This window comes from Argiope bruennichi, chromosome 8 (genome assembly GCF_947563725.1).
Source record: "Argiope bruennichi chromosome 8, qqArgBrue1.1, whole genome shotgun sequence".
NCBI classification, from domain to species: Eukaryota; Metazoa; Arthropoda; class Arachnida; order Araneae; family Araneidae; genus Argiope; species Argiope bruennichi.
In genome coordinates this window covers 66,287,155-66,314,914 of record NC_079158.1, presented here as the reverse complement: position 1 = coordinate 66,314,914, position 27,760 = coordinate 66,287,155, and the positions used below count along the sequence as shown (strand labels likewise).

Sequence of the window (27,760 nt, the reverse complement as noted above, 5' to 3'; positions counted from 1 at the left end):
ATACTAATAGTTAAAACCGAACAAGATGATAAAAAAATCTGTTTTTTTTTTTTTCAACATGATTATTAATATCTCTAAATAAGACGCAACAGGGTTATATGTAAGTTTCTATGTAAAAACGTTTTTCCTTGTTTTTTTAATAAACTGAATTATTAATTTCAGAACAAGTAATGAAACCTTTGGACTACCAAAACAAAACCCAGAAAGCGAGTTTGAAAATAGAACTAAATAAAGAATCAATGTTTTTCTGTATATTCGAAAAGATAGCAATCACTTTGCTATGGTTATATAACACGTGCGGCAATGTTTGTGTAATAACTACCAATCAGTGGTGTGCTTATCAGTATCAAGCTGTTGCTTCCTAAGCGTGCTTGCTACATTCATTTATTATTTTTGAAAGGCCTTCATATTATTTTTATTTCCGTCTATCAAGGTTTTTCTAACACTTATAATGAATGAAAATTAGTTTCATTAACCAAGCAGTCTCTCGGAAATACTGAGATTCCAACATCCGGTTATAAAACACATTGACGGAAGCATGTTTTCGTTTTCTTCAATGGACATTCTGGAAGAATAATCCGGCGACAATTTGGCGATCGCCAGAAACTTCTTAAGCAAAATTTTGAGATCCACCGAAATTCTATCAGCCTTAAGATCTAAAGTTCAAGAGGCTCCTAGCGAATTTGCGTTAGTTTTAGTTGAAAAGTCAATGTCGCCGCATTTATTAATCTGAACGGAAAGACTACCAGCAATTTAATTTGCTGGCAAATACTACAGGCGATGTTTATCTCAGTAATGAACTGGGACGGAATACTGCATCATTCGTTTCTTTCTTTCTGATGACTTTCGGCGGAGGTGTGATTTTTTTAGCAATGTTGGCGATGTTTTAATCTACGATGGTTCTTTATCATATTCTTCTGAGTTGTTCCTGGTTGATCTTATCATGGCTTGTATCTAAAGGAAACGCTGAGAAAAGAAGCTATATGACTTGTAAGTACCATAATGTTTTTTAAAATTCGTTTTCCACTACAAATAAAAAAAAAATTCTTTATCAGATTAATTATACATTTATTTTATTCCCGGAAGAAATAGAATATTGATTACAGAGTAATTAATTCAGCTTTGGTAGTTTTAAACTATCAACAGATTTTTCCATTTTAAGTTTATATCGACAAGTTTATATTACTTCATAAAAAAATAATAAACCGAACCTGTTACGTTTTAATGAAATGCATTATGCCGATTTTATTTTAAATCTTATATATTTGTGTTTGGTAAATTTTTTTTCAGGACTTTCAATATTTAGTTGTATTTTTAAAATTATGGTTTGATAAAATACAAAATACGTTGTTAAAATGTCAAAGTCATATTGTTTGAGCATCAATTTATTAACTACCTAAAATAAATTGCAGTAAAGTTTTACGTTTAAAAAAATCATAATTTTTAGTAAGATATTAACATTTTTTCAACGACTTTGTTTTTAATTCATTATTAAAGTTTATTTAGTTAATGTATTATTTTTGCAATTTATTTGAACTTATAGCTGCATTTTGTATCATGAGTCGTTAATACTATTGATTTTATAAAACATAAATAATTGTGTTATATATTCTGTTTCTATGTATTTTTCTTGCGTCGTTTTTCTTTGCAATGAAATAAAATGAAACTTCAAAATTATTTATCAAATTATACTTTTTTGATGTATATGGAACTTAAAAAAAAAAATATTTTCTAGCATATCCCCTTCGAAATTGATCATTTAATTTTTCTTTATAAATGACATAAAATCTACATAATTGCGATTTCGATCTCAAAATTTATAGATAAGCAGAGAAAACAAAATAAATTTTAATTGTTTCAAAAGCCGTGTTGATTAATCATCTGACTGTTTCTAGACATGTCTCTGGATATCTTGACCTTCAAGACATCCATCTTGTCTGATTGGTTTAATGCTTCGCATTATATATCTTCTACGTGCTGACCAACCAGTTAATTCTATAATCCTCTCCGTTTTGTGAATTAATGAGTTCAGAGATTCACGAGAGGGACTAAAAGATTTTCTGAAGGGACTGAAGATTTTCTGAGTTCTCAGTTTTATCTAACTTTTACATGAACAGGATACTTGTTCTTTAACTTCATACATATATCTAAGCATCTCATTATATGCAAATGAAAGGACGTACTCGAGGGTTGTTTTTATCTCCTTTGTTCCATTTTTGCAAACTAGATCTTCATTTTCAAGAATATATAAATAAAACATGCTGCTTATTATGTCATCGTTTCTCGATTGATTTGATTACAATTTTAACCTTTGAAATTCAATCTATTTAAGAAATCCACAACAACAGTGATATTGTTTGCAGTTTTTCATTTTTTTAGGATAGAGTTTTTCATCGCGTTTATACAAATGCATGCTTCTCTCTCTCTCTCTATTTTTTACTTAAAATTCGTGTGAAAGGAATGGAAATAAAGCAAAAATGAATAAAATGGAAACGGAAAAGGACAGATTTTATAAAAATTAAACTACGAAATTTATTTTTATTTGATATCAAAAATATTTTATTTCGATTTCGATAAAAAAAAATTATTTCGTTGTCCAAAGAGATTAACAGAATCTTGAAAAATGCGTAAAATAACCATTGTTGACTCAATAATACGCATGCTCAAATGGCACTGTTTGATTTGTGATAAAAGAGAAATTATCGAATCATTCAGATGTTTTCATTTGTATCAGATTTCAATATGGTTTGCTTCTATCAGAATTTAATATGGTTCCGTTAATGTTTGTGAAATTAAATTGATTCTTTATTGCATGTACAATTGATGTTTAAGTGATTAAAAACGTTCTGGATAAATTTTATTTTTTAAAATGAAATTTCTTTACAAAGTTTGAAAAAAGTTGACAAGCCTACTATTGTAACACAACATATAATTAAGAGAAAAGAGGTAAAAACTAACATAGGGTTTAGTATTTTTCATATAGTTTGTATATAAAGTAAATAAATTCCATTTTTATCTTACATTATTTTCAGTTTTTAAAAATCTTTTTAGTAAGAGTGCAGCAAGTCGTAATTTCAATAAACCGGTGGGAGCGGTCGCCCCAAAACTCTCCTCCATACTTTCTAATAAAGATTCCTGTCAGTGAACGCCTTGCATGGCATTGGCGTACAGTAGTTACGAAATATTAAATTTTGGCGCGAATTTTACATTTTTACTGAATCTATCGCGTGATCCTTGACGAATGTTTTGGCGATTAATCCTGTCATAAGGTCAACAGTACCCAAACATTGAATTTCTTTTTCAGGCGTGTTCTTCCCTATCTATTGAAATAATAATAATTCAATTTAGAATTGCTTCGCACGATTATTCTACTTTTGTATATTATTTATATAATTTAGTAAGAATTATTAGCATTAATATAGCGATAATTTTTTAAAAAAATTCCTGTATCTAAAAGATATTTTCCATGTGCAGTGACATTTGTTTCCTTAATGTATATATACAAGAAAAGCAACTTCGCTTTCATTTTGTTATGAATTTGATTGATTATATTACGTGTAATTTTAGATAAGGAATCTTCAGATTTTCTTCATTTTCATACTTTTCTGTTATGAAATTGGCGAATTTTTTGAATTTATTCATTTTGTTGTGAATTTGATTGATTATATTACGTGTAATTTTGGATAAGGAATCTTCAGATTTTCTTCATTTTCATACTTTTCTGTTATGAAATTGGCGAATTTTTTGAATTTATTCATTGGGCAACTTTTTTCTAAATTAAAATAATTGATTTATCCCCCCCGCCCCCCGAAAAAGACTTTTTTTAAAAAATAATGACAATGAACACAGCTTGATCTCTTCCATTTATGGTCTGAACTTCTATTTGAAAAGGAAGTTCCAATACAAAAAAACATTTAACCAAAAAATATATAGGAACACGAAAAGAAACTTAACATATTTAATTGCATAGATAAATGTAATGCTTAAAACCCCCAACCAATAGGTGACTTAATATAACATTATTCCCATTAATTGTCCTGTGATATGAAATCATCCTAATATTTATATTATTGTGATGTTAAATTAAGACTAATATTCAATTTCTTAACTTTTCAGTAAATATTCTGAACCATTGTGAAAATGCAAATTTCGCAGTTGTAAAACGTGTTATCTGTTTTATGATTAGACTCAAGAAGAAAAATTAATCCTAATGTTAAGATCTAATCCTAATACGATCTTGTTGGCGCGATGACTGATTACCTCAAGAAGTCCTTCCAAACTGGGTCTGTCCATTCTTCGTCTACTTGGCGTGGACATTCGTCCTTGTGTTCTCTATCAAGTAATTCTGTTTCGTCTGGCCCTAGTACTTACTGCTGTACATTAGGGATTTAAATACGTAACAGCATACTCTATTACTGGCGCGATATCCTTGGATTGGTGTAAGATTTTTCTAAAGGTAGGGTTAAGGTGTTCTAAAAATCTTCGGCTTTTAAATGCCATTTGTAACATAAGCGAAGATAGCGAGAAGTTCGCTGAAAAATATTTAACAACCCATCTTCTGAATTTTGTTTATTGATAGTATGTTTCCATTTATTTAATTGAAGTTACGCTATTTTAAATGTTATTTTATACATCATGTTTTTTTTAAAAAAAGTCTTCTTTTTGTTTGAAAAATTTGAATAAAATATTATTTATCTTATGATTTAGTTTTGTTACATTAATAATATTTTTTGTGAGATCTGATTTAAAAAAAAAAAAATTACTTCGTTTTCATGCTATTTTTTATGTTTATGAAAATGGTCTTATGATTTGCATGAATTATTATCACCGTTAGTACATTAAATTCAACTATTAATTTAAATTATTTAACTTAATAGCTTATCTATTAAATTTTTGAAATACTTTATTACGACTGGTTTCTTAGAAAAGTTAGCTTATTCTTTTAAACTCCTCAAAGTAAAATCAAGTTAAATAAGTTTCATGCATTCCAGGAAATATTACTTATGAATTTAATGAAATGACTTTAGTTGTAGTGTTTCAGTGAATTAAAATATTTTAAGTGGGCTAGAAAAATGCTATTAGCTCTTCTAAAAATTATCAAAAAAGTTACTTATTCTAGCTTATTTCGTTAACTTATAACATGAATATAAAATATAAAACTTCACTGAAATATTTTTATCATTTTTGTTTGCAAGGAATTTTTCTGCAAATGTTTTATAATATGGTTATAAATTATGCTTATGGTTATAAACTATACAGTGACCACAAAAAAATTATTTCAAGCAAAAAACATCCTAAATAAATTATAAAAGCGAATTGTCAGCACATATTGCATATAAATAATGCTTAAATTTTTTTCGCTTCCGAGAGTAAACATTGCTATAAAAATTTAATTTATATTGAATAAAGAATTTACTATGAGTAAGGTTTAAAATATGTAAAAAGAAACACGAAAAATATTCAGGAAATTTCCAAAGTTAAGGTTACTCAAGCGACAGTTATCTCCGTCTTTTTGTTTAGAAACAAACCATATTAAAAAGAGATCGATTATTGATAAGACAGGCTGGCGAGTGTATACCATCTTTATAATGTTCTCTGGCTGATAAGACGAACTCAAGTTCCCTTAATGGTGGTGGTTAACTTATAATATAAACAAAAACACTCTTTATATTTATGGGATGAATGGCTCATCGATCTTTAAGGTTTTTGCTTATTTCATCACAATGAAAATAGATAGCCGATACCTTAGTTATCTATTTTTTGAAAGCTTATTCTTTCGTATAAACTGAAAATAAAAAGTAGGTGCTGATTTGTATTTTGTATCCTCAAAATGTATAACTAGGAAATCTAAAATGTGAACATCGATAGTCAATGAATTTAAAATGGATAACCAGTATAATATTTAACAATAATACATACACAAAATTTTAAACATCAAAATTATTTATATTTACTTCCCAATTTAGTTATTATTTTAATGGGAATCCTAAATTAACGCAAGATTTGAATTTACTACCATTCGTGCAGTAAAGTTTTGGCAACCCTATTAAAAAACCATTTAACAGTTGATAGTTTAGGGTTAATAAGAATGCAGCCTTACAAGATAGAACAACGTGTTTTCATTGTTGAAAAATATTTCAAACATAATGAAAATCTGGCGGCACAGTCCGAAAATTTGAGAATAGGCCCTCTAGATCGTGTGATTTAACCTCATTGGATGTCTTTCTATGGGATTATTTGAAATCAAAGCCAACGAGCACACAAGCATTGAGGGGGGGAATTCAACGCCGCATCAACGAAATTGGGCCATATTTATGCAAAATTGTCATGGAAAATTTCGGCAAAAAAGTGTCAGCGTAGCCAGCATAGGTGCCACTAAAGCCGTGGAGGTCATTTGCCCTCTGTGTTATTCCATACATAATCCTATCCTGTGTACTTTATACAATTTAATAAACTTTAATAAAAATATAGCAATTTAAAGGAAAAAAAACTGTGTTTTTTATTTAATTCAAATCTTGCGCTAACATGGTGTTCTATTGTGTAACGCTCCATTTTTCCTAACCTTTAAGTACTAGCTGTCAAATATTTTTTTTAATAGGGTTGCCAACACTTTACTGCACGAATGGTGGCAAATTCAAATCTTGTGTTAATTTTGGGAAACCCTTTACTGAATATTCTAATAATAAGATAATGTGAATTTTTGGACAACTAATTCTATATTTCATACTTTTTTATGCAAATGTATCAATGCATAGTTTTACTTAATATTTTTTGAATAAATAGAGTTATTTGATTGTTAAGAAAAAACAACCACCCATTTTGATGTAACGTGAAATAAACATGACAGAGAAAGTAATTTTGTGATTAAGTGTCGAGGAGACAATTTGAGGCTGTATTCGGTCTCCGAACTTCCATATCATACTAAAGTCAACATGTTTGGCTCATGATAATCGATTTAACGAGCCTTAAGTCCATGCGCAGCATATCTGTGGGGAAATCGAGTTTCGAAACCCCAGATCATGGGTTCTTTAAGCTTAGAATCTATTATCAGCCTCCTTTGCAAACCAAGGCTTGCTTGTTTCTTTCGCCAATTTCAATTGCTTGAAAATATTCGGTTGGAAATTATAAACTTATAGCTTTGTTGATATTCTTTTCATACAAATTTTTTAAGACCAATAAAAATGCTGTTAATATTTTCAAGGATTTTTATTTATTATGTTCTGGATTTTTGACTTATCCTGAATTCCCAAATGTTTTACTGAAGTACTACATAACTTTCTCTAAATTTGCCTTAAGTTAAGATTTCTTTAAGATAGACACATTAGATTTTTTTTCAAACAGTAATAGCTAAATGTGAGCAAAACTTCGGTTTTTGTCCAAGACGGCTGCCGCTTGTGGGTAATTTATCTGGAACAAATTTATGATTGCAACATTTAATTTAATTTTCCTAATCCTATTCCTAATAAATTATCCAGAATAGGATTCCCGAAATTCCAAACATAAATCTTTAAAATTAAAGTAAATGTTGCAGTGATACAATAATAACATTTAATCATTATTGAATTTATTAGGATAAATATGTTTATGATAAATGTATTTTCAAAATTTTGTTAGGAATTTTAGTCAGACAATTTATTAGCAAAATAATTAAATGTATTCCCAAAGATGCATGCATTAAGTGAACTAGTGACATGCTGAGAAAAGTTATCCCTAAAGAAATATCCTCATCAAGTTTAATTCATTAAATCCTGCTCTACATAGCGAAGCAACAATTTTCATTGCTTTGAAGAAATTGATAGATAATTTTTTAAATGTAATTTTAATTGATGAAAAGTTGTTATATCAAGAAATCAAAACTTATCAAATATTTGTTCAATTATTTTAAACAGGAGCGGAAAATTCTGCAGCTAACTTTTGGGTTGAAGCATTCAGATTAAAAGAAAATGTGAAGTTGAATTACCTAGTGTTGACAAAATTAGTAAAAAAATCTGTTTAACGTTTTATCGAGAACCCATTTTTGAAAATTCTCTTAATTATTTCTGTAATGTAATGATAATTGATGAACACTTTTGAGGATGGATAGTCTGTATACAATACGGAATGTAAAATTTTATTTATTTCTTTAAATAAAAAAGTATATTAAATTTTGGGATCAGAAAAATCTACGAAACTCCATTGATCAAGATTTTGTGGAAAATTTATTAAATCTTTCATCTATGATGTCAAGATTCTTTACTTCCCATGAACATTTCTCTTAATATGAACACTATAACTGACATATTAGATTCTAATGGAATATTAAAAGGAGAAAATGAAAAAGCATTGTCTTGCTCAAACTGAACTTTACTTATTTGCCGAGAAAAATGTAATAACAGCAATTTCCAGAACTGTCTTCCTTCCCCATAAAAGAGCAATCATTTTAGTTTATTATTAGTATAGCAATTATAAAAAAATGTCGCGAAAACAGAATGCTAAATAATATTGTGAAATGAAATATGATTAATTATTTTTTTAAATTGCACATTATGCTGAATGAAATTGTTTGGAAATATGAACATCACAAAATTAATAGCAATTATACTCATTAGTGAGATGTTTTTTAGTTTTTCAAAAATTTTGTTAGCATTGCTATCTTTGCTGTAATAATGATTTAAAAAATATATGCATGGGAATTACAATAATATTGTGAATACTGTCACTTTTGTTCACCAGTTGATTCGCCGGGATTAATGGTTGCTAAAATCTTCAGTTAAATATTTTTTGTAGTTTGGTCTAAATAGTTTTCTCAGCAAAATATTTTTAATCTTCGATAAATATATAATTCATAATACTTATGCCGATCTGTTCATTTTACTGTGTTATTTCCCTTAATTTTTATCAGCTCCTCTAAATTTCGTAAAAAAATGAATACATTCTCCTATTTCTAGTCTTATAATAATGTAATCTAATGTTTAGCCTAAAACAATGTAAAATTTGACTTCTTTTCTTTATGTTAATAATGTTTGAAGTATAAATTTGAATTTTTACAGATTTTTCTCAGAATTAAATACATTTCTTTTTTTCCAGGAATCTAATTTGCTTTAACTATTTTGCATGTTTCATTATTTTTTGCGTTAATATCGATAATAATTCGGTTTACAAAATAAAAACGAAAAAGTATCTGTAACTTTATAATATTGCAAAAATATCTGCAACTTTCATCAATAACTGGTGTTCTTAAAGAATTCTTATGTTTTTATATTATCGTTCTTGATTACGTTTAATATTCATTCAGAATTCTTATATATCTTTGTTTTCTTGTTGGAAAATATATTTAAAATATTATTAAAAATTGATTAATTATAGGAAAATAATTTTACATGGTAAAAATTGGTATAATTAAAAAGATAATTTTTTTTTAATTTTACGTAGATTTAAAAATTATCTTTGTACTGCAATATTTTCGGAAGTTATCACAAGAAGAACACCCATTTTTTGCTTAATTTTTAATTAAAAAAATTATACTTACAATTTCAAAAATTTCTCCAATATGCACATTCTCAGCCGCCAAAGTATATAATATGCCAAATTTGGTATTCTAGGACAAATGGTCTACCTATAGGGAACCAACGTGTGTACGCATTTGTCTTATAATAAAGATTAAGTTATTAATTATAATAAGTAATTAATTAATTTTAAGTAAAGATTAAGTATGTTAGATTTTTGTTTCAGGGTGTTTTCAGGATTTTTGATTTGTAGTTGCAATCACTCCTGTATTTTTTATCAGTGAGGCGATTAACTGCTACAGTATTCATTTTTATCGTCCTTAGTTCTGGAAACATTGATTATTTGGATATTTCTATTGTCCATCGAAAAAAAAAAAAATGAGTTTTAAAAAAATGACACCCTGTTATCTATGCGGAAAAGATGAATTCGGGAAAGCACGTGAAGGTGACAGAAAAATTCCTTTAATCACATTTAAGTTGATTTTAATTCAATCAAAACGCATTTTTAATTTTTATTAGGTGTTTTATAAATGTTATTTCTTATGATATTCATTGATGCTTTATTTTTTTGTTGTTTTGTTTTCAACCCTTCATGCTTTTGTGATTTTGATCCCCTATTTCTGATAAGAGAATTATTTTCTTTTAAATATTCGGAGAATATTAAATAATGTATAATCATCATATTCTGGAGTTGCTGAACGTGAGAACAATAATCACACTAGGCACAATAATCAATCTATCAAGCTTGTGTAATGATATCTCTTAATTTAATTTAAATCTTAATTAATTTCCTATTTTTTTATCTTAAATTATTTCATGTTACTTTATTCTAAAATTTTCTCATATTTCCCGATTCAAATTTTTCTTTTTCACATAATCTTTTCTAACATCTAATCTTCTCTAAAAAAATGCCGAGTTTTGACTTCCCACAATCCGAGCGAAGAGATATATATATATCAAAATTATTAACATTTTACTTCAGATGAATTTTTAGTTTCCCTTTAGAATAGGATTTTCTTTGATATTAAATTGCTGATTGTAAAACTGAAATACGAAAAATAGTCGTAATTTCCAACCTCATATTTTTCCTTTGCAGTTTCCGAAAAAAAAATTTGTTATTTTATTAACTGACATCTTGTTTATTCAGTTCGTGATATTTTGTGCTTGGCATGCTTGCTAAAGCATTTCGGTCTTTGGAAGTATTGAATTTTTTTTTTAGCTTTTTACCCGAGAAAACGACAATAAACAAGATATTTATACGAAAAATAGGATATTTTTCTAAATATTTTTAAATCTACATACTTTTTTTGCAGCACATTTTTTCCCCGTTCTGTTTCAAATGACACATTTTCATAATATTATTCATGTACTAGCTCTGCACGTTTATAAAAATAGTGCGAAATTTCTATATGAAATATTGGTCTCAATAAAGTTTTTAAGATTTTAAAATATGAAAGAATCTTAGACTATGAGATTCCTATTTCTCGTTAATGAACTTGTAGAATGGAGAATAAGCGTTGAATTAAACTGTTATTAAGTTAAAAACGAGAACATTATCAAGAATTCTTTTATCTGATGAAATTGTGTTTATTATTTTTCTTTCCAAATACTTCTCGATGATTTCATCCATTATCAATTAATGTTCTCTTTAGTGCAAGCTCGAAAATTCCCCAAGTTTCGAAAGCTGAATGGATTTCTCTGATGTCATTATTTTCACACTTCCTACAAGAAAAAAGTTCAAAAGATTATATCAATATTATGATCAATATGGGTAACACATGCCTTTCAACACTTATAGTAAACGCTTTGATAGCTTACGTAAACAAGATATCAGAAAAATATTCCCGACTTAAGAAAAGGGTTAGTTTCATAACAAAGACGAAAAATGCTTGTCTAGAATGTGTCAGATTTTCCTTCTTGTAGACACATTATTTACTTTTAAACTATACAGAATATCTTTTTTAAAATTAAAAACGTTTTTAAATTTCTTGATTAATGGTATATTCTCTTAATGTTTTCAAAATTTTCTGTAAATATAGATGTCGTGGAAAACAAAAACAAAACAAAAAAATCAGGTGAAAAATTCTATTTATGCTGTTATAAAAGTTTAAGTTAAAAGTTTTTTTTTTTTTTTTTTTGTTCAAAAATTAAAATGTTTTTTAAAGTAAGTTGGCATTTTTTATTTGTTCGGCAAATTATTTAAATGTTTCGCTAACGTCATTGCTGCAAACGTTGCTTTCAATATAAGAAAACTAAATGCCAGAATTAAAGGTTAGATGGATTTTGTTAACTTGGTATCATTTTGAATTTTCTCGACAATATCGGTAATAAAATTACGTAATCTGGAAATTTTTAAAAATATTTTTCTTCTTCAAACTATTACCAATATATACTGTTTTTCCAAAGAGAAAAGGGAAAAAATATCATTGATTTTTAAAAGCAGCTGCAAAAAGTTTGTTTTGTAGCAAGTGTGTTAATTCCGATACCTGTATGATGTTTAAGAATTAGCAACTGATTTAGCAAAAAAATATTATTGTATTTTTAGAATTCTGAAGTGCAGGTAATTAATACTTTTAATAATGTTGTGTCTTATTATCAAGATCGAAAGAAATTGTCAGCAATAATACTGAAACAAAAAATTATGGAAATAAACAATACATTTTTCTGTTAAACACAATGCAGTTCTAAGATAAAGTGATAGTTTCTTTTAAAAGTTTTTTTTTTAAATCTTAAATAATAAAAGTCTTAAGAAACATTTTAATTTAAACTATTTTGGGGAGACATGTTTGTAATTTATAGTATGATATCATCTCTTTTTATGTTTTTCTCGAAGTAATGTTGAATTCTTTTTAACTCTATGTATGTGTTTTGTAGTAGCATCATGCCTCACACATTTAACATTTTATTATTTACATTTAAAAGGTGATCTTTTAATCAAGAAGTTGTTATGCTTTGTTTTCTATATGACTTCAGAAATGAGAGATTATTATTTCAAATGCTACTGTCGGATAAATATTTGTATAGTTTAGATATTCTATTATAGTTTCACTGATTTTCGCTTTTAAATTGAAATCGCAATGGCATATGATATTAATCTCTATTTGAACTTGAGTAAGTATTAATATTATATTTGTCTAAAATAATTCGAAGAAGGTTTGTGTTCTGAAGATATAAAATCTCCTAGACATGCATAAAATTTCTAGCCTATCAGTAATGTGAAGTTAAATGGGTGAGTCCTTAAGTAGTATGCTAATTCGATTCTTTATATTTGAGCTATTACTATAGTTGGATTCTTAATGCTAAAACTAATAAGATTTACAAAATTATCTAGTAAGTATGCGAAATATCATCGTTTATTAGTAAGAGAAAAAAAATTCAGCATTCTTATGTCTTTGGATTTCAATCTAATATAAAAATGGCAGCCATATGCTGCCTATTTTATATTATTGTCCATACTAAATTTTAAAAGATATGTCTGAAAAATTAATCATCATAATATTATGTTATGGCTAAAAATTTGTAATAAAAATATTTAGAAATTGTCATTAATTTTTTTTTTTTCGTATTACATAAATTCGTGTAGTATAAAGGACACGCTAGAGCTCTGCTCATGAACTTGAAAGAAAGATAGGGATCATAAGCATATAGGAAAGCATGATTAGAAATGGGTAGATGGCACTTTACACGACCTGCTTCTCTTTTACATATCGACTGAGTGCGACCGATATATCTTTTGCGTTTAGTTTAACGGAAATGGACGCATGCTGTGCCGTTGTTTCTGGAAACATAATCTCGTATCAAGTCACAAATATTTGTTGATGTGTACAAGAAAATCTCTGAATATGATGCTTTAACAGTTCCGATGAAAGGCTCTTCACAATACCGTTGGGGCTTCATTTCATTTCTCAATTTTTGAACGAGATTTCTTACATCCGTCATTTAGCCGTGAATGGACTGAGCGTGGTGCGTAGCACCACTGCAATGGCTATCTCAGATCACCTGATTTATCTCTTTCTCTTTTCCTATTTGTTCGATGCCTTGAAGCCTATCGTTTACGAAATGTTAGTAGATTCATATTTGTTCCTGATGGCACGAAATGCCGTATCTTCTGCTGCTATCCGCTAAATGTCCGGTATCTTACAGCATGCCTAGTAGTCTATGTGGCGTAGATTTCAAGTTTACCTCAATCATCATGCCTCAATGTCAATAGGTAAAATTTATTATGATTTGAACTATGACTATGGACACTTACTATGAATTTTGTAGCTATTATTTGTATTCTTTTTCTTGGGTACTATAGCGCTTTATATTACTTTCAATATTGTGGATTTATGCTTTTTCATGACTTAAGTATACTACGATCTCTGATATCATATAACATTTCCTACGATCTCTGCTCTCTATCTCCCTTATAAGCTTGTATGTGGAATTCTGGTATACTTTAAACAAATTCATTTTAACTGTTGACCTCATGGAGTTTTAAAGTGTTTTCAGATTTTAACCTAGTTTTAAGAAGTATGGCAATAAAATTCCACTATTGCTCATGCTATATCTAAGACATGTTCCTATTAAATGTTAGACTTAAATATCTTTCCCCCAATAAATAAATAAAAAAAGAACATATTTGTTTTGTCTTGAGATCACACCAAGTCCAATTTTTTTCAATATTTGTGTGAAACAAAGTTTTTCAATCAATTATGCAAAATGTATTTGAACTTTATTTGATGCCTAGTTTTTTTACAAAGTTGGACTAGCAATGGCAAAAGTTTAGGACCTGAAGGATTTAAAAAAATTAAAGGAAGTTATATATTTTCCAAATTTTATTTTCATAAGTCTTATCATTAAAATTTCGGAAATAAACAGAAAAGAAAACTTAATCTAGTATATATTTTGCAAATTTCCAATACTCGTACGTGCAAAAACAAGAATCATGTTTTGCTTTTAAATATTTTATCTTGATTAATTTCTTTGTGTTGCTATTTGAAATGCTTTAGATAAATGCAAATTAGTGAAGTCTTATCTAAAAATAGGTTGAGTTGATATCTCGTCACCAATATTAGAAGCTTTATAAATGAAGAGTAAACATCCCTTTCATGAGTTGAATAGCTTCTCATTGTTATTAAAAACATTAAATGCTTCAGGCGTTTAATATTAAAAACTAATATTATTAATATTAAATGCTCCAATGGAAAATGTTAAATTTTCATATTAAATTCTTCAAGCATTAAAATGTAAAAAATTAATTGAGGAAGTTTCCCAATTTGTGAAGTGGCAATAGCCTCGTAGGATGACCCAATTAAATCCTTCTGACCTTCTCCATCTGGCTCAGTGTGTACTATGAAAAAATGACTGATATAAGTCACCTAAAATGTCGAATCATAGTTGGAATCGAAACTGTAACTCTAGATATGCTTCTCAAGACATAAAGTGAGATTGTCCTGAAGTCTATTGAGCGATTAACGATGCCACTGTGAAAAAAAAAAAAAAAAAAGCTGAAATGAATAAAAAATGTTTACAGATTTCTTAATATCTTTGTGCAAAATTTATCCGCACATACTTTTATTACTTTGCGCCATACGATTTTGTAATTCCGTATATATATTATTATATATTCCGTATTATAAATTAGTTTATGAAAAATCTATTTTGCAAATTAAAAACTGCAAAAAACAAAGACAGAAATGCACATTTTATGTCTTATTCTTATAATCCTTTGATATCGTGTAGTATAATTGTTAAAAAAAATGAAATGAATATCAATGTGTTGAAATGGTTTTTCTTTATTACTACTTATCTATACTTATAATAAAGCTCAATGTGTGTGTGTGTGTGTGTGTGTGTGTGTGTGTGTGTGTGTGTGTGTGTGTGTGTGTGTGTGTGTGTGTGTGTGTGTGTGTGTGTGTGTGTGTGTTGGCGCTCTACAGGTCAGGTCATTTGACATACAGCTATCAAATTTGGTACATGTATACCTTAGAGGTCGGGAATGTGCACCTGGAGTCCCTTTTTTGAAATTTTAATTAGAATTTTAATTATTAATTAAAAACTAACTTTCCCGCCAAAAAAATCTTCCATTTTCCCCACCGCCAACTTTTCCGCCAAAAAAATCTTCCATTTTTCCCACCGCCAAATAAGTAAGGCATCAGTTGTTATTTTCTCCCAACAGTAATGAGGCTAGGGTTAACATTTTTCGACGGATTATTTCAAACGATTCTGTTTATTTTCTTAATATTTGATGCATTTAAAATTAAACATTGTTAATTAATCCATGTTTCAGATTCATTCTGAAGTACTTTTGAATTAAAATAACACAGAATAAAGGAAATTAAAAATGTCTAATCTGCATAGCGTTACCCCAACTGGCGTAGAAAAATTTACGCATTTGCGTTAACGTAACTGGCGAAGAAAATCCACGCATGCGCATTGTTCTGATTGTTGGCATGACAACCAGACGGACGATTTAAATTATTTTTAGGTTAGTTGCATGCTTTTGTAAGCAAAATGTATTTATGTTAGTTATATATTTTTTGTATATGTTTATAGTTTTAAGTACATCGTTTTTTAAGTAGTTTTTTTTAAACCTGTTTTCGACCGATTATTTTAAACGATTCATTTTATTTTCTTAGTGTTTGATGCATTTAAAATGAAACATTGTTAATGAATCGATCTGTTCATGATGAATCTGAGAAATTTTTGTTGACAAATTCTTGAGATATTACATAAATTAAGAAAGATATTCTTTAGTGCCCATAAAGTTTAAACGCTCAGTGACTCTATTATCAGTAATCATATTATTAAAAAAATGCTTTGTTTCAGTAAAAAATATTATTATATTAATTGCAGATTAATCATTTACACTTTAATTTAAAGCATAATTTCTACGAGGGGTAACAGAAAATTAGAGAGATACATATCACGCTATAACTGAAGGCCTTTATAATATTATGAGTGACTATCAAAATTTGAAGTTTTAAAATATTTTGCTGAAGAATCTATTAAAGTTGGAATTGCGTAAAATATTTAATGGTACGACCGGAGTTTTATCCCCTGCTTGGCGAAATTTTTAAAAATCGCAAACAACGGCCTTGCGAAATGTTCAAAAGCAAAGAAGCAGATGTTCAATTATAGTGCATAATAAAGATTGCCTGCTTTGGCGCGTTATCGCAACTTGGCGAAGTAGGGGGTTAAACTCAGGTTCAACCTATTTAATTATTAAAATTTAAACGAACATTAAGATTGGCGAACCGGCTGGTCGCCAAAGGCGGCTAGTAATAAATAAAGTAAATGAAATGTAATTTTTAAGATTATTTTTTTTTATATTATAAAGAAGAAATTCACTGTTTCCTATTTTAAAGAAGAATTTTTAAAAAAATAAACTTCATAAATTCTTTGAATAACTTAAAATAGAAATTTACATGATTGATAAAAAGTAAGCACGCTTAAAAATAGCTTATCAAATTTTTTCCTTAAATGGTCTTTGACGTGTTACTCTGGTAATTAGCTATACCTAATTATAAACTGTTTTAACATTAAAGAACTTGGAAACAGTTTATGGAAGAGGAAAGAAATATATAATGGGATCCGGTAGATTTTAATTATAATTTATATTGCTTCAAACTCAAATAAATCATCTTGCAAATAGGCATTAATTCATTAATATCTAATAATTTTATCTCCTTTAAAATGTTAGTTTTCGAAGAAGGATGATGTCTGAATCTTTGTTTTTTAAAATTAATAATTCTACATTAAGTTTAACCCTGAAGTATTTGAAGCTCTTTTAGGGTATTTGATACCTCTATTTTTATAATTCTAAATAGATTTTCCATAATTTTTTTACTTAAAACTATAAATTGTTAAAAATTTTTGCTTTTCAGATACAAATGTGTTTCCCTAATAGTTTTAATTACTGGTAAATTGTTTTCCTCAGGTTGTTTATCCATTTCTGAGAACTGTATATCTTATTCTTTTAAATGATTTTAAAAGTTTTGAACTCCTTTTTAAACATTTAAATTTGATTTTTTTTATCATATCTGTAGAAATGCTGGTTTATAATAGCTGACTTTTTACTGACTTTCTGATCTTCTAGATTTTGCAATTTTTTACTACTTTTGAATAACAATAAGCTATTTTTATATTTTCAGAATTTTATAAGTTAAACATTGATACCGTATCATTAGTGTCTAATTAAAAAAAATTTCCAAAAGTTTACTACTTGAGTCCGTAACATTTATAATAAGGAATCATAAATATTAAATGTAGAAAATATTTAAATTAAAAAGACCACCTTTTTAGAATATATTAAAAAAATATATTTTATTACATTATCAATAGTATAATATATTAATAGAAAAAATTCTATTCTTCTAAAGAATACATCAATAGAAGAATATTTTAATAAACTATATCAATACTCGTTAGACGCAAAATCAAAATAATTAAAATGTTTACAGCTACTTCAAATTCCTTAAGCAAGGAGCATTGATGAGAGTTGGAAATGCAGTTTATTGAAATCTGAAGTAACTAAAAAAAATATATACTAAAACAAGTGAAGGCCACTATAACAACCATAACATTTATTTATGATGGCGAAATCGTCTTTACTATTTATATTCTCCCTGAATCATAATATACAATCTGTTGTCACTCAACTAAAATAAAGCAATTATTATTTACAAAGAAAAATACAGAAAAGTAGTGTTGCAAAATAATTCAGTTAAAATATTAATTATGTATAGTAATCAAACATTCAGAGGAGTTTGAATGCCTATGTAAACATTTAATTGGGTTTGGAGCAATTTCTGCTAATTATGAAATAATGACTAAGAATTTTAGAATTCTCCGGATTTATGGAAAGCGTCCAGTCATGTCACTTGAATTGCATCACTTCAAGTGACAAATAAAATGCAAGGCATTTAAATCGTATAATTGAAAAGATTTTGTTTAACGTTAAATAATGCAAAAATAATTTTTTTGGAATAATATTCTCTAGAAGTTATCTTTAAAAAAATCGTAAAATTTTGTTCAATTTTTAATTAACTAAAATTTTACAAAAGTTGCTCTGAGGAGCACATTTCCAATATCAAAGGTATGCTAGTGCTTGATTTCATACTTGTAGGTGCAAGCATTTAGACTGGAGAGCCCTAACAAACAGAAAGAAAAGATACGCTAATTTTTTTTTTCAAATATAATGCTTTAAAGTTGAATGAATCGTGGAAAAGAATTATACCAAATATAACTGTGAAAGATTTGAATTAGAGAGCGTAATATTACATTTCATAAGAATGCAATAGATCTCAATTTAACTTTTGATACATAGACAGTAGATTTTTCATAAAAAAATACAGTGAATTTAAGAAAAAATATGCTGTGTCTATTGTTCTGTTAAAAAAGATAAAAAGATGATGAAACTGAATCACAAACAGTACATAACTGATCAACATCAGTATAATGGATTACAGATTATTTTCTTGTTTCTTGACGTGTTTAAATTCGGAAAAAAGGGTGACATCCGTATATACATACGAAAACAGCAGCTGTTAGCATTACAATATATTTTTTTTAGTAGAGAAACATTATTTAATCAAATACCAACATCTGTATATCATTTCAAAGGCATTTTTATGCTTGAATCCTGGAAAAGAGAATATAAGCACAAATGAAAAAAGAAATGACATCTAAGGTATTTTATTCGTTTTTTAATAAAGAGAAAGAGATGGAGGTGACAACTTGAATTTATATTTGTCAGTTGAGAATTCAATTGAAAAGACAGTCTAATAACTTCTTTCGAGAGTCCAAAAATAATAATACATATTGATCCAAGATATTTTATATTTGGCATTTATATTAATAAATGAAGATTTTCAAATTAAATGCTATGATTGATCTGCATTTATTATAATATTTTTATGTCAATTCTTTTTGTGCTCAAATTAATCTTTTATTCGGATTTCAGCATTAAAATTCTTTATTTTAATATTTTATAAATATTTAAAAATCTAAAAAATTAAAATATTTTATTAAGAAAAGATACCAAGTTAAAGTTGGAAACTTTAAAATTACGCTTATCAAGCATTGTACAATAATTTCTAAGAAAACACTAATAACTACTGTTGTAAAAATAAACCCTTTCTTTTTGAATAAACTCTTTAGAATTTTAATTTGTGCTTGTATATTTGTTTATATTTTTCATGGACAAGTTAAAATGTTTGAAAAGTTTTATATATGTACTAGTCACTTTTGGCGATTAACTGGTTTGATAGAGATATTAATTTTACATAATTCCAATTAAATCGGTAAATGTATTTTCATGTCTGTGATTACACCAACTTGTCAGACATTAAAACTAAGTCATTTTAATTGTCCTGCATATGTTTTCTTTACTGAGTTCGTGAATCTTTCTAATGGAAATCAAACTTATGTCATTATAACTCTACTAAACACGTAAATATCCTCTTAATCCATCTAAATTTATAATTAAATCTGTCCAATTTTAAATCTATATACCTTTATAATTAATTGTATCTAATATTAATCGCTCTAAATTTATGAAATAAAAATCCTGTTAACACTTCAAGCTATCAGCTGATTCGCCAGAAATATTGATAATATTTGTTTTAAGATAAATGGTTTAGATGTAACTTCCATGTCCGTAATTTCGCCAAATTGTTTGGCATTAAAACATATTATTTTAATTATCTCACTTTAATTTTATTTATTGTGTTCATGAACCTTTCTAATGGAGACAATCTCATAACATCATAGGGCTATTAAAATCATAAATATATGGTTCATGTCTTCTAAATTTCCCTTTATCACTTTTTTTATCTATCTTGTAAACTATACATATATTATACAGAATATAAATTTCTTAGCTTTCGACAACAGAAAAAAAAAATCACGCGATTAAATATTTGATGAAATAGACACAGTTTTGAATTTCAGGATAATAATGTAATCTATTGTTGGAAATTATGCAAAAAAATTTCCAAAATTTTTCAAAAGTTTCTGTGGTTATTAAATTGGTATCATTTAGATGATAACTTATTTTGAAACACTGTAAAATTCAGCGATATTTTCGGTAGTTAACACGGATTAATTTTTAATTAATTATAATTATAATTAAAATTTTTTTTAAATTACTCAGAGATGCACATTTCTACTCTCCGAAGTATATATGGGCTAAGTTTAGTAGCTCTACGTTAAAGATCTGGCACACACATACACACACACGGTCATCTTTATGATTAATATGGATAAATCTATAATAATGTTATGTATGTTTTGTTTTTCAGTATAGAAGTATTAATATTTTTTTCAGTGTTTTTTATTATTATTTTTGGTCACAAGAAGTTTTTTTTTCTTAAACTTTTGTCAATTTAAAAAATATATTTATTATTCTAAGATTGAATAATTTCTTGTTAAAACTGGTGATAATTAAATGGCAGATCAACAGCTGCGTTTCACTTTGTTAAGTGAAACTAACAATATTTTATAGAGTAATTTTAAAACTATACATTCCGAGTTTTTGATTCCAATAATGTTTTCCTTCTTTCCTTGGATTTACTTAAAAAAATTTTGGAATATTTTAGATGGGAGCAAAAATTACTTAGCACCAATTTTTTTTAAAATAAAATTAATGCGTCACATTCTTTTTTTTAAATTTTTTTGGTTCGGTTAAATTAGAAGCTTTGATATTTTTATAAACATGATATTTTTCTTTCTTTATTTTTCGTTTTTGAAATACTCACTGAGGATTTTGAATGAAGTGTAAAAAAAAGAAGGGTGAACTATAAAAAAACAAAACATAGAGAATCGCAATTTTCTAAAATGACAATCTTGCTGACGCAAAGCGGACATTTAGAATGCCTGTTCAAGTGTCATACTCATTATCTGGCAATGCTTAAAAATTAGAAATCCATACAAAATAGCGCTTTGCATGCTTAATCAGTATTTATTAAGATATTATATTACGGCCAAGAGAAATCGTTAAAAATGAAATGATCCCAATGAAATTTTAAGAAATGTTTTCATAAGAATTTCTTTACCACAAAATTTAGAAAGTTTCAAAATATTTACCAATGACCTTTTCGTTACATTTTCATCATATTTAGAAACATTCAAGGTTATGTAATGTAGAATTGCAAAATGATATGTAATTAACACGTTCATTTTGTTCTACACTTTTTCCCGTAATTTTTTATAGTGAATATAGTGTTCAACGCTGAAATTTAAATGGCGGTATAACTTCTTTTCTGCATCCAGATGACATGACTACCATTTGCAAGAAGCTGCCCAACTTCAAGATTCGGATGCATCATAGCAACGCGGGATCTACGGGAATTTTAAAAGCTACGGACTACTTGTCTGAAGAGGAGGAGAGCGAATGCGTTGCAAAAATCACACCTCCAAGAGGCTACGGTGTAATTTATCATTTCGAAGGAATGGATCTGAGGAAGGACGCAAATAACGATTGCAGAGATTATATTAAAGTAAGCAGTTTTAATTTTTTTAAATTAATTTTTTTGTATTTATTTCCCAAACTGTTACATTTATGATCAAGTTAGATTCTTTTTCTGCTATTTATAAAATTAATCAGGAATTTATTCTTCGCAGTTGGCCGTAATTGTGAACTATTGATTAGCTTACTAAAAACATCATGAATTTTGAAATAGATGATTTTGTTATTTGGAACAGTTGTTTTATTCTAACTCATAAATTTCTAAAATGTTATATGTAGATCTGTCATTTGCAAATTTCAATTTCAGTAATTTATTAATTATAAACTTTTTAATAAATGTTCTTTATGATATTTGTTGAAATACTCCCTCAATTTTAGTATCGTGAATTTTAATCGCATGAAAGATAATTATTTTGAACGCGGTCCATTAGATATGATGTCTCAATCATTTTTAATACTTATCTGTATTATTCTAAGCAATGACATGAAGGAAATTAACATAATTTAGTGGTAGAAACTGAATTGAAAATTAGCAATTCATAAGAAAAAAATTAATTTTCTAATGAACCCATCAATTTTCTACAATTTGTTTATCTCCCGAGTTACAATATTAAGAGATGTTTGCCTTTTCTGTAATTAATATCATTCAAAAGAGCTTTTCCGCTTGATTTTCAAAATGTCAAGTAACATGTTGGAGATTTCATCGGCGTTTAGTCAGTTCAAGGTCAATTTCGTTATCCACTATCTGTTGCATCTGTTTATAATTTCGAAAGATCAAAATATGATTTTATAATAACTTACTTCCGCTGAAAAGTTTTAAATTGAGAGCATTCTTTGCTTCGAATCGCTAAATTTATTTGCAAATATTTTATAAAATAAAAAATATATTTTTTTTTTTCGATGATGTTGCATTTATGGTGTAACAAATAAAAAAAAATCGCAATACTGTTTGAAAAAAAAAAAGAGTTTGATGTAGAGTGCAGACCGCTAATAAAATATAACTAAAAAACTACTGTGAAGAGATTTTATTATAGATTAAATATAATTCACGTTTAAATTCAACATAATTTATAGTACAATGCATTTATGAATATGATAAGATAGAATTAACACTCTATCTTTCGAAATTAATGCAATAAACGGCCAAAATTAAGAATAAAAATCCATGAATAATGGCCTACATTCATACCGTAAGTACCCCTTTACCTTCAAGATATTTTAAACATTTGCTATTTTATCGGCTCTTTAAGGGCGATGGTGAAATGGAAGTTAAAAGAATTTAGGGTTTTCTACCATAACTTCTTAAAAAAAATCGCTACACAAAGTTATTTTTAAACCAATTTAAAATTCAAAAAATTAGCTTTATTGGTCAGTAAATAAACAAGACAAACTTCATTAACGTACAATTGTGCTTTGATTTTTAATTAATTTTTCAGTGTTAATTTTAACATAACTTATATCAATTCCATTTTATTTGTATGAGTTTTCATTGCATAACTTACAAGCTTGTCTTTTTGTTTTTCTGTTTATATGTTTTGCTTTTCCTTGACGCATCTGTACTCTTCGGACCTCCTTCAGTTTGAAAAACATATTTTTGCATTATATCTGTCTGTCTGTGAACACAAAGGAATGCTTTGAGCTAGACGAATGAAATTTGGTATATGGACTTTAAACCAAATTTGTAGATTTCTGTTAAATTTCGAACAAAGTACTTTCTGAGAAAGTCTGTTTGCCTGAATATTTATGCACAAATGAGTTCAATAATTTCAAAACATAAAGCTAATTAGATAAAACTTAGTACACAGTCTTAGCATCTAAAATGTAGATTCTTGTCAAATTTTGAGCTAAATCTGTGAGAGTGTTCATCATCTGTCAATTTATACTTTTATATCTATGTAAACGCAATGATTTAAACCATTAAAATTAGCTATGTGATCTTTAAACGAAAGCTGTAGTTCTGAGTCAAATTTTGGTTGCAATCTCCCAAAATGCATATTCGCACGACAGATTCAATAAAAAGGTTAGATTCATCCCAAAGATTTATATTTCGTAGCAATTGTTTGCCAATGCCGTATAAGATATTCACGGTTTTACCTTAAGCCCCAATTTTATGTGGAGGAAGAGGGAGCGGTAAGAACGTTATTGGAGAGTATTGTTATGAAATTTCCGGGGTTCGTTTGGATAGTGGGGGTTATATGGTGTGAAGAACGCTCAATCAGCAGGCGGCAGTAGAAAATGAAACAACGACGTTTATTTACACGAAGACACACAGGACAGCACAAAGACGACAACTGTATACAGCACAGAACACGATTATCTTCAGCCGAGACGTGCTTCATACAACAGATTCTACTGCAGACAGTAGCACAGTTCAGCACTAGCTTCACTCCGTCGCTGCTCCGCTTATCCCTGGGAGGCTTATCTCTTTACCGTCGCTTCCGACGACTCTTCGACTCCACTGGTCCACGACTACTCTCTCTCTGGAAGACTCGTTCTTCCCCGTCGATCCCGACGACTCTACTCTGTCGCTTCCGACTACTCTACCACTACTGGGACACGACTACTCTTCCGCACTACTCAATTCACGACGCCGAAAATAGCACAGATTAAAGGAGTACCCGCCCGATGTGGGCTACCTCCAACATAGCAAAATTGAGGTGACCTAGCTTGAGATAAGTTGACATGGACTGTAACGTCTCCTGTGATGGTAGTAGAGGAAATGGACTCAATTCACGACTGAAATAGCACAGATTTGTGGAGTACCCGCCCGATGTGGGCTACCTCCAACATAGCAAATAGAGATGGCCTAGCTTGACATAAGTTTCCATAGACTGTGACGTCTCCAGTGATGGTTGAAGGAGAAATGAAGCAATATCGACTGATGAAAAGTCGCATGGCAGGTGAGGGAGAGAGGGTGAGATGTCTCAGCCAATAGCAAAGCAGACGGTCAAGGGAGTAGGAGAGGGTGAAGTAGGAGCACTTTTGGTCTTGAAGTGGGGCCGGAGCCGGATAATCTATTGTACCTGGGGGACCAATCAGGAAGCTGGGTTATTGTAGTGGGATGTCTTGAATTCTGAGGGGACTTAGCCGATCAGCGCGTTAAGGATGATAAGCTTTTTCTCTTCTTTGTCATTTGTTTTCCTTGCGAGTTTCACTGCCTCCATTAATTTGGGGAATTCCTGGAGTATTTCTTTGAGTTCTCTTATGATTTGCAGGGTTTCTTGGAATGATGTTATTTCTTCATTAGCCATTGGAGTGGGCACCGTGTTCTGTTTCCTGGGTGTTGAGATGGGCTTTGGGTCTTGTCTTGGTTGATTTTTCTTTGTTATTTCAGCGTATGTAGTTTTCCCGTTGGAGGTTATAAGTTTGGGGAATTTTGAGCATAATTTCCAGGCAGCTGTATGGCCAGTTTCTCCGCAGTTTACACAGACTGGATCTTTAATTTTTTCCGTGATGCTACAGTCCCTGGTTGCATGGGTACCACCACATCTGATACATTTTGGGGTCATTCTGCAGTTTCTTGCTGCATGGAAAAAGCCAGCACAGTTATAACACATGGTAGCAGTCGTTTTTCTTCGGTAGCTTTCAAATTTAATTTTGAGATGTAGTAGGAATTTTTCATTGAATATGTTTTGGGCGTTTTCAGTTTTCTTAATTTCTAGGAGGAAAATTGGGTAAAGGGATTGCAACTTGTGGTTTTTGAGCTGGGTAATTCTGTTTACCTTGTAGTTTCTTTCTTCTAGTGCTTTTGTGATTTCATCTTTTTCTGCATTCACTGGGAGGCCTTTCAGGATAACTTTGATAGGTCTTTCGTCTTGGCTTTCAGATAGAACAAATTCTTCTTTCTTTTCAGTTAGCAGTTCAATGATTTGTGCTCTTTCATTTTCCGTTGCCGGGCTAATTGATATCATGTTTCTTATTAATTTGTTTTCTGTTTGGGGGAACTTTCTATGGATTTCTTGTAAAATTACGTTGTAGTTACTTGTAAGTTTTAAATTAATGGTGGCTGGTCTGTTCATTATTTTTTCTTGGTTTTCCTCAATTCACGACGACAGCTGCAGCTCCTTTTATAGGTCTCAGGAGGCGGAGCTAGAAACCTCTCAACCAATCAGGAACGTTCGGGGCGTATCTCGGTTCCTAATGGACGGTTCGGGAAAATTCTTGATGTTTCGGGTATAATCTATTTTGGCGCCAAAGTCGCCGGATTCATCGCCAAGTCGCCAAAGGTTTGCCAAGTTTGTCGCCAAGCTCTGGGACCTCCTATGGAACCAACTATGCTGGGAAGCCGCATCACAGATTCGTAACAGTATGCAAGAAAGCTCCGAAGAGACCACACCTGCTGATTTTCTGTTATTATATCAAGGAAATGACTTTCTGCCATTACCAAGCCTTTTCCTAGGACCATAATTTTATGCGGGGAAAGGGAGGTAACAACTTTATTTAAGAGAACATGAGGAAATATTTTGGAGAAACTACTTCTGCTAATTTTTTTTTCTCTGTGTTAAAAAAATTATTCTTTTCCGATATAAGTCGAAGGTCAAATATATATCCATGATTCACTGAAGGGTCAGACTGTCACGATCTACATAATTGAGATTCGAACTGACTGACTACCAGCCAATTCTCTCACTGACAACTCACCAATTCATGAAACTCTCCATCCAAGCCGCCCAGCCTTTCAAATGAAAGAAATAAAACAAGTATTGTTTTAACAAAAATAAGGGCACTTTGGGATTATCACGTCGACCTGTCAATGCTCACGTAACGTTCATAGGACAAAAATATTTTTAAACACTTTGACATAGGTAGTTCTTTCGATGAAATAGAACAATCGTTTGAACTTTGCTATAAAAATAGTGTAAAGATATATATTTTTTTAATTTAAAAAGATAAATATGAGCCTTTTATTTTTGCCTTTTTCTTATTTGAATGGCTTTAGATTTTATATCTTAGTAATCAACATAATCATTTTAAAGCATCAATTGATAACTTTTTGTGAAATCTAAGTCTAAACTGACAAAGAATGTAATGATTATTTATAAATAATTTAGTCTATTTGATAGTTATAATAATTTGTTTAGCCTTTGCATCCTTTTCTTATATTCTCCTCTATTATAATGCCATTATTTTCATTTCTGAATAATGTTAGTATTTCTCCCTTAAAGCCTCATAAACAATTTTTCAAAATAATCCTAGTTCAAAAATGAGTAAATTTTTTTTTTTTATTTTCCCTTTTTTTTCCCCAATTATTATTTGTAATTTCTTGTACAAATCTAAATTTCAATATGAATGAGGTATTTCAGGGCAGTCTTTTTAAAAATTTCTAATGGGAAAAATCATTGAAAGATTTGACGAGTGTATATAAAAAGATATTCATTCAATTTTTGAATAAATTACATAAATAACAGATTATATATTTTGAAATGTTTTAGAAAAAAACGTGAACTGTATTTGTTTCTGGTATCCTTCTTACGCATTTTACTTATTTTTGGATTTTGTTTTTCTCCAATATTTATATATTATGGAAAGATAGAAAAAAACATTCTGGCTTTGCTTATTTTAAGATTCAAGGTCATCAAGCTGATTGCCCGGAAATAGTTTTTAAATTGAATTAGCTGCGTTTGTTTTTTAACCAGAAATGACATACATGATGATAAAAGTCCTGTGATGTACGTTCCAGACCAGCTGACATATAAATGGATGGAGCTAGTCTTATCGAAACAAGTGTACGCAACATGAGTCACGCGTCTTAGGGAGAATCAGAGAGTAAGAATATCATTTTTGGCGGCATATCGCAAATCTTGACAAATTCAAAATCTGT

General features: G+C 29.0%; 1 protein-coding gene across 1 annotated transcript in view; it reads left to right on the top strand.

The window, feature by feature from the left end:
• The first annotated feature begins 396 nt into the window (after positions 1 to 396).
• LOC129981981 (uncharacterized) overlaps positions 397 to 27,760 on the top strand; it is a 47,119-nt gene continuing 19,755 nt past the window's right edge. Inside the window, exons 1-2 of the mRNA XM_056093056.1 lie at positions 397 to 990; positions 21,744 to 21,970. Of these exons, the coding sequence (XP_055949031.1) occupies positions 897 to 990; positions 21,744 to 21,970 (321 nt within the window). The 5' untranslated portion in view covers positions 397 to 896. The remainder of the gene's footprint in view (positions 991 to 21,743; positions 21,971 to 27,760) is intronic.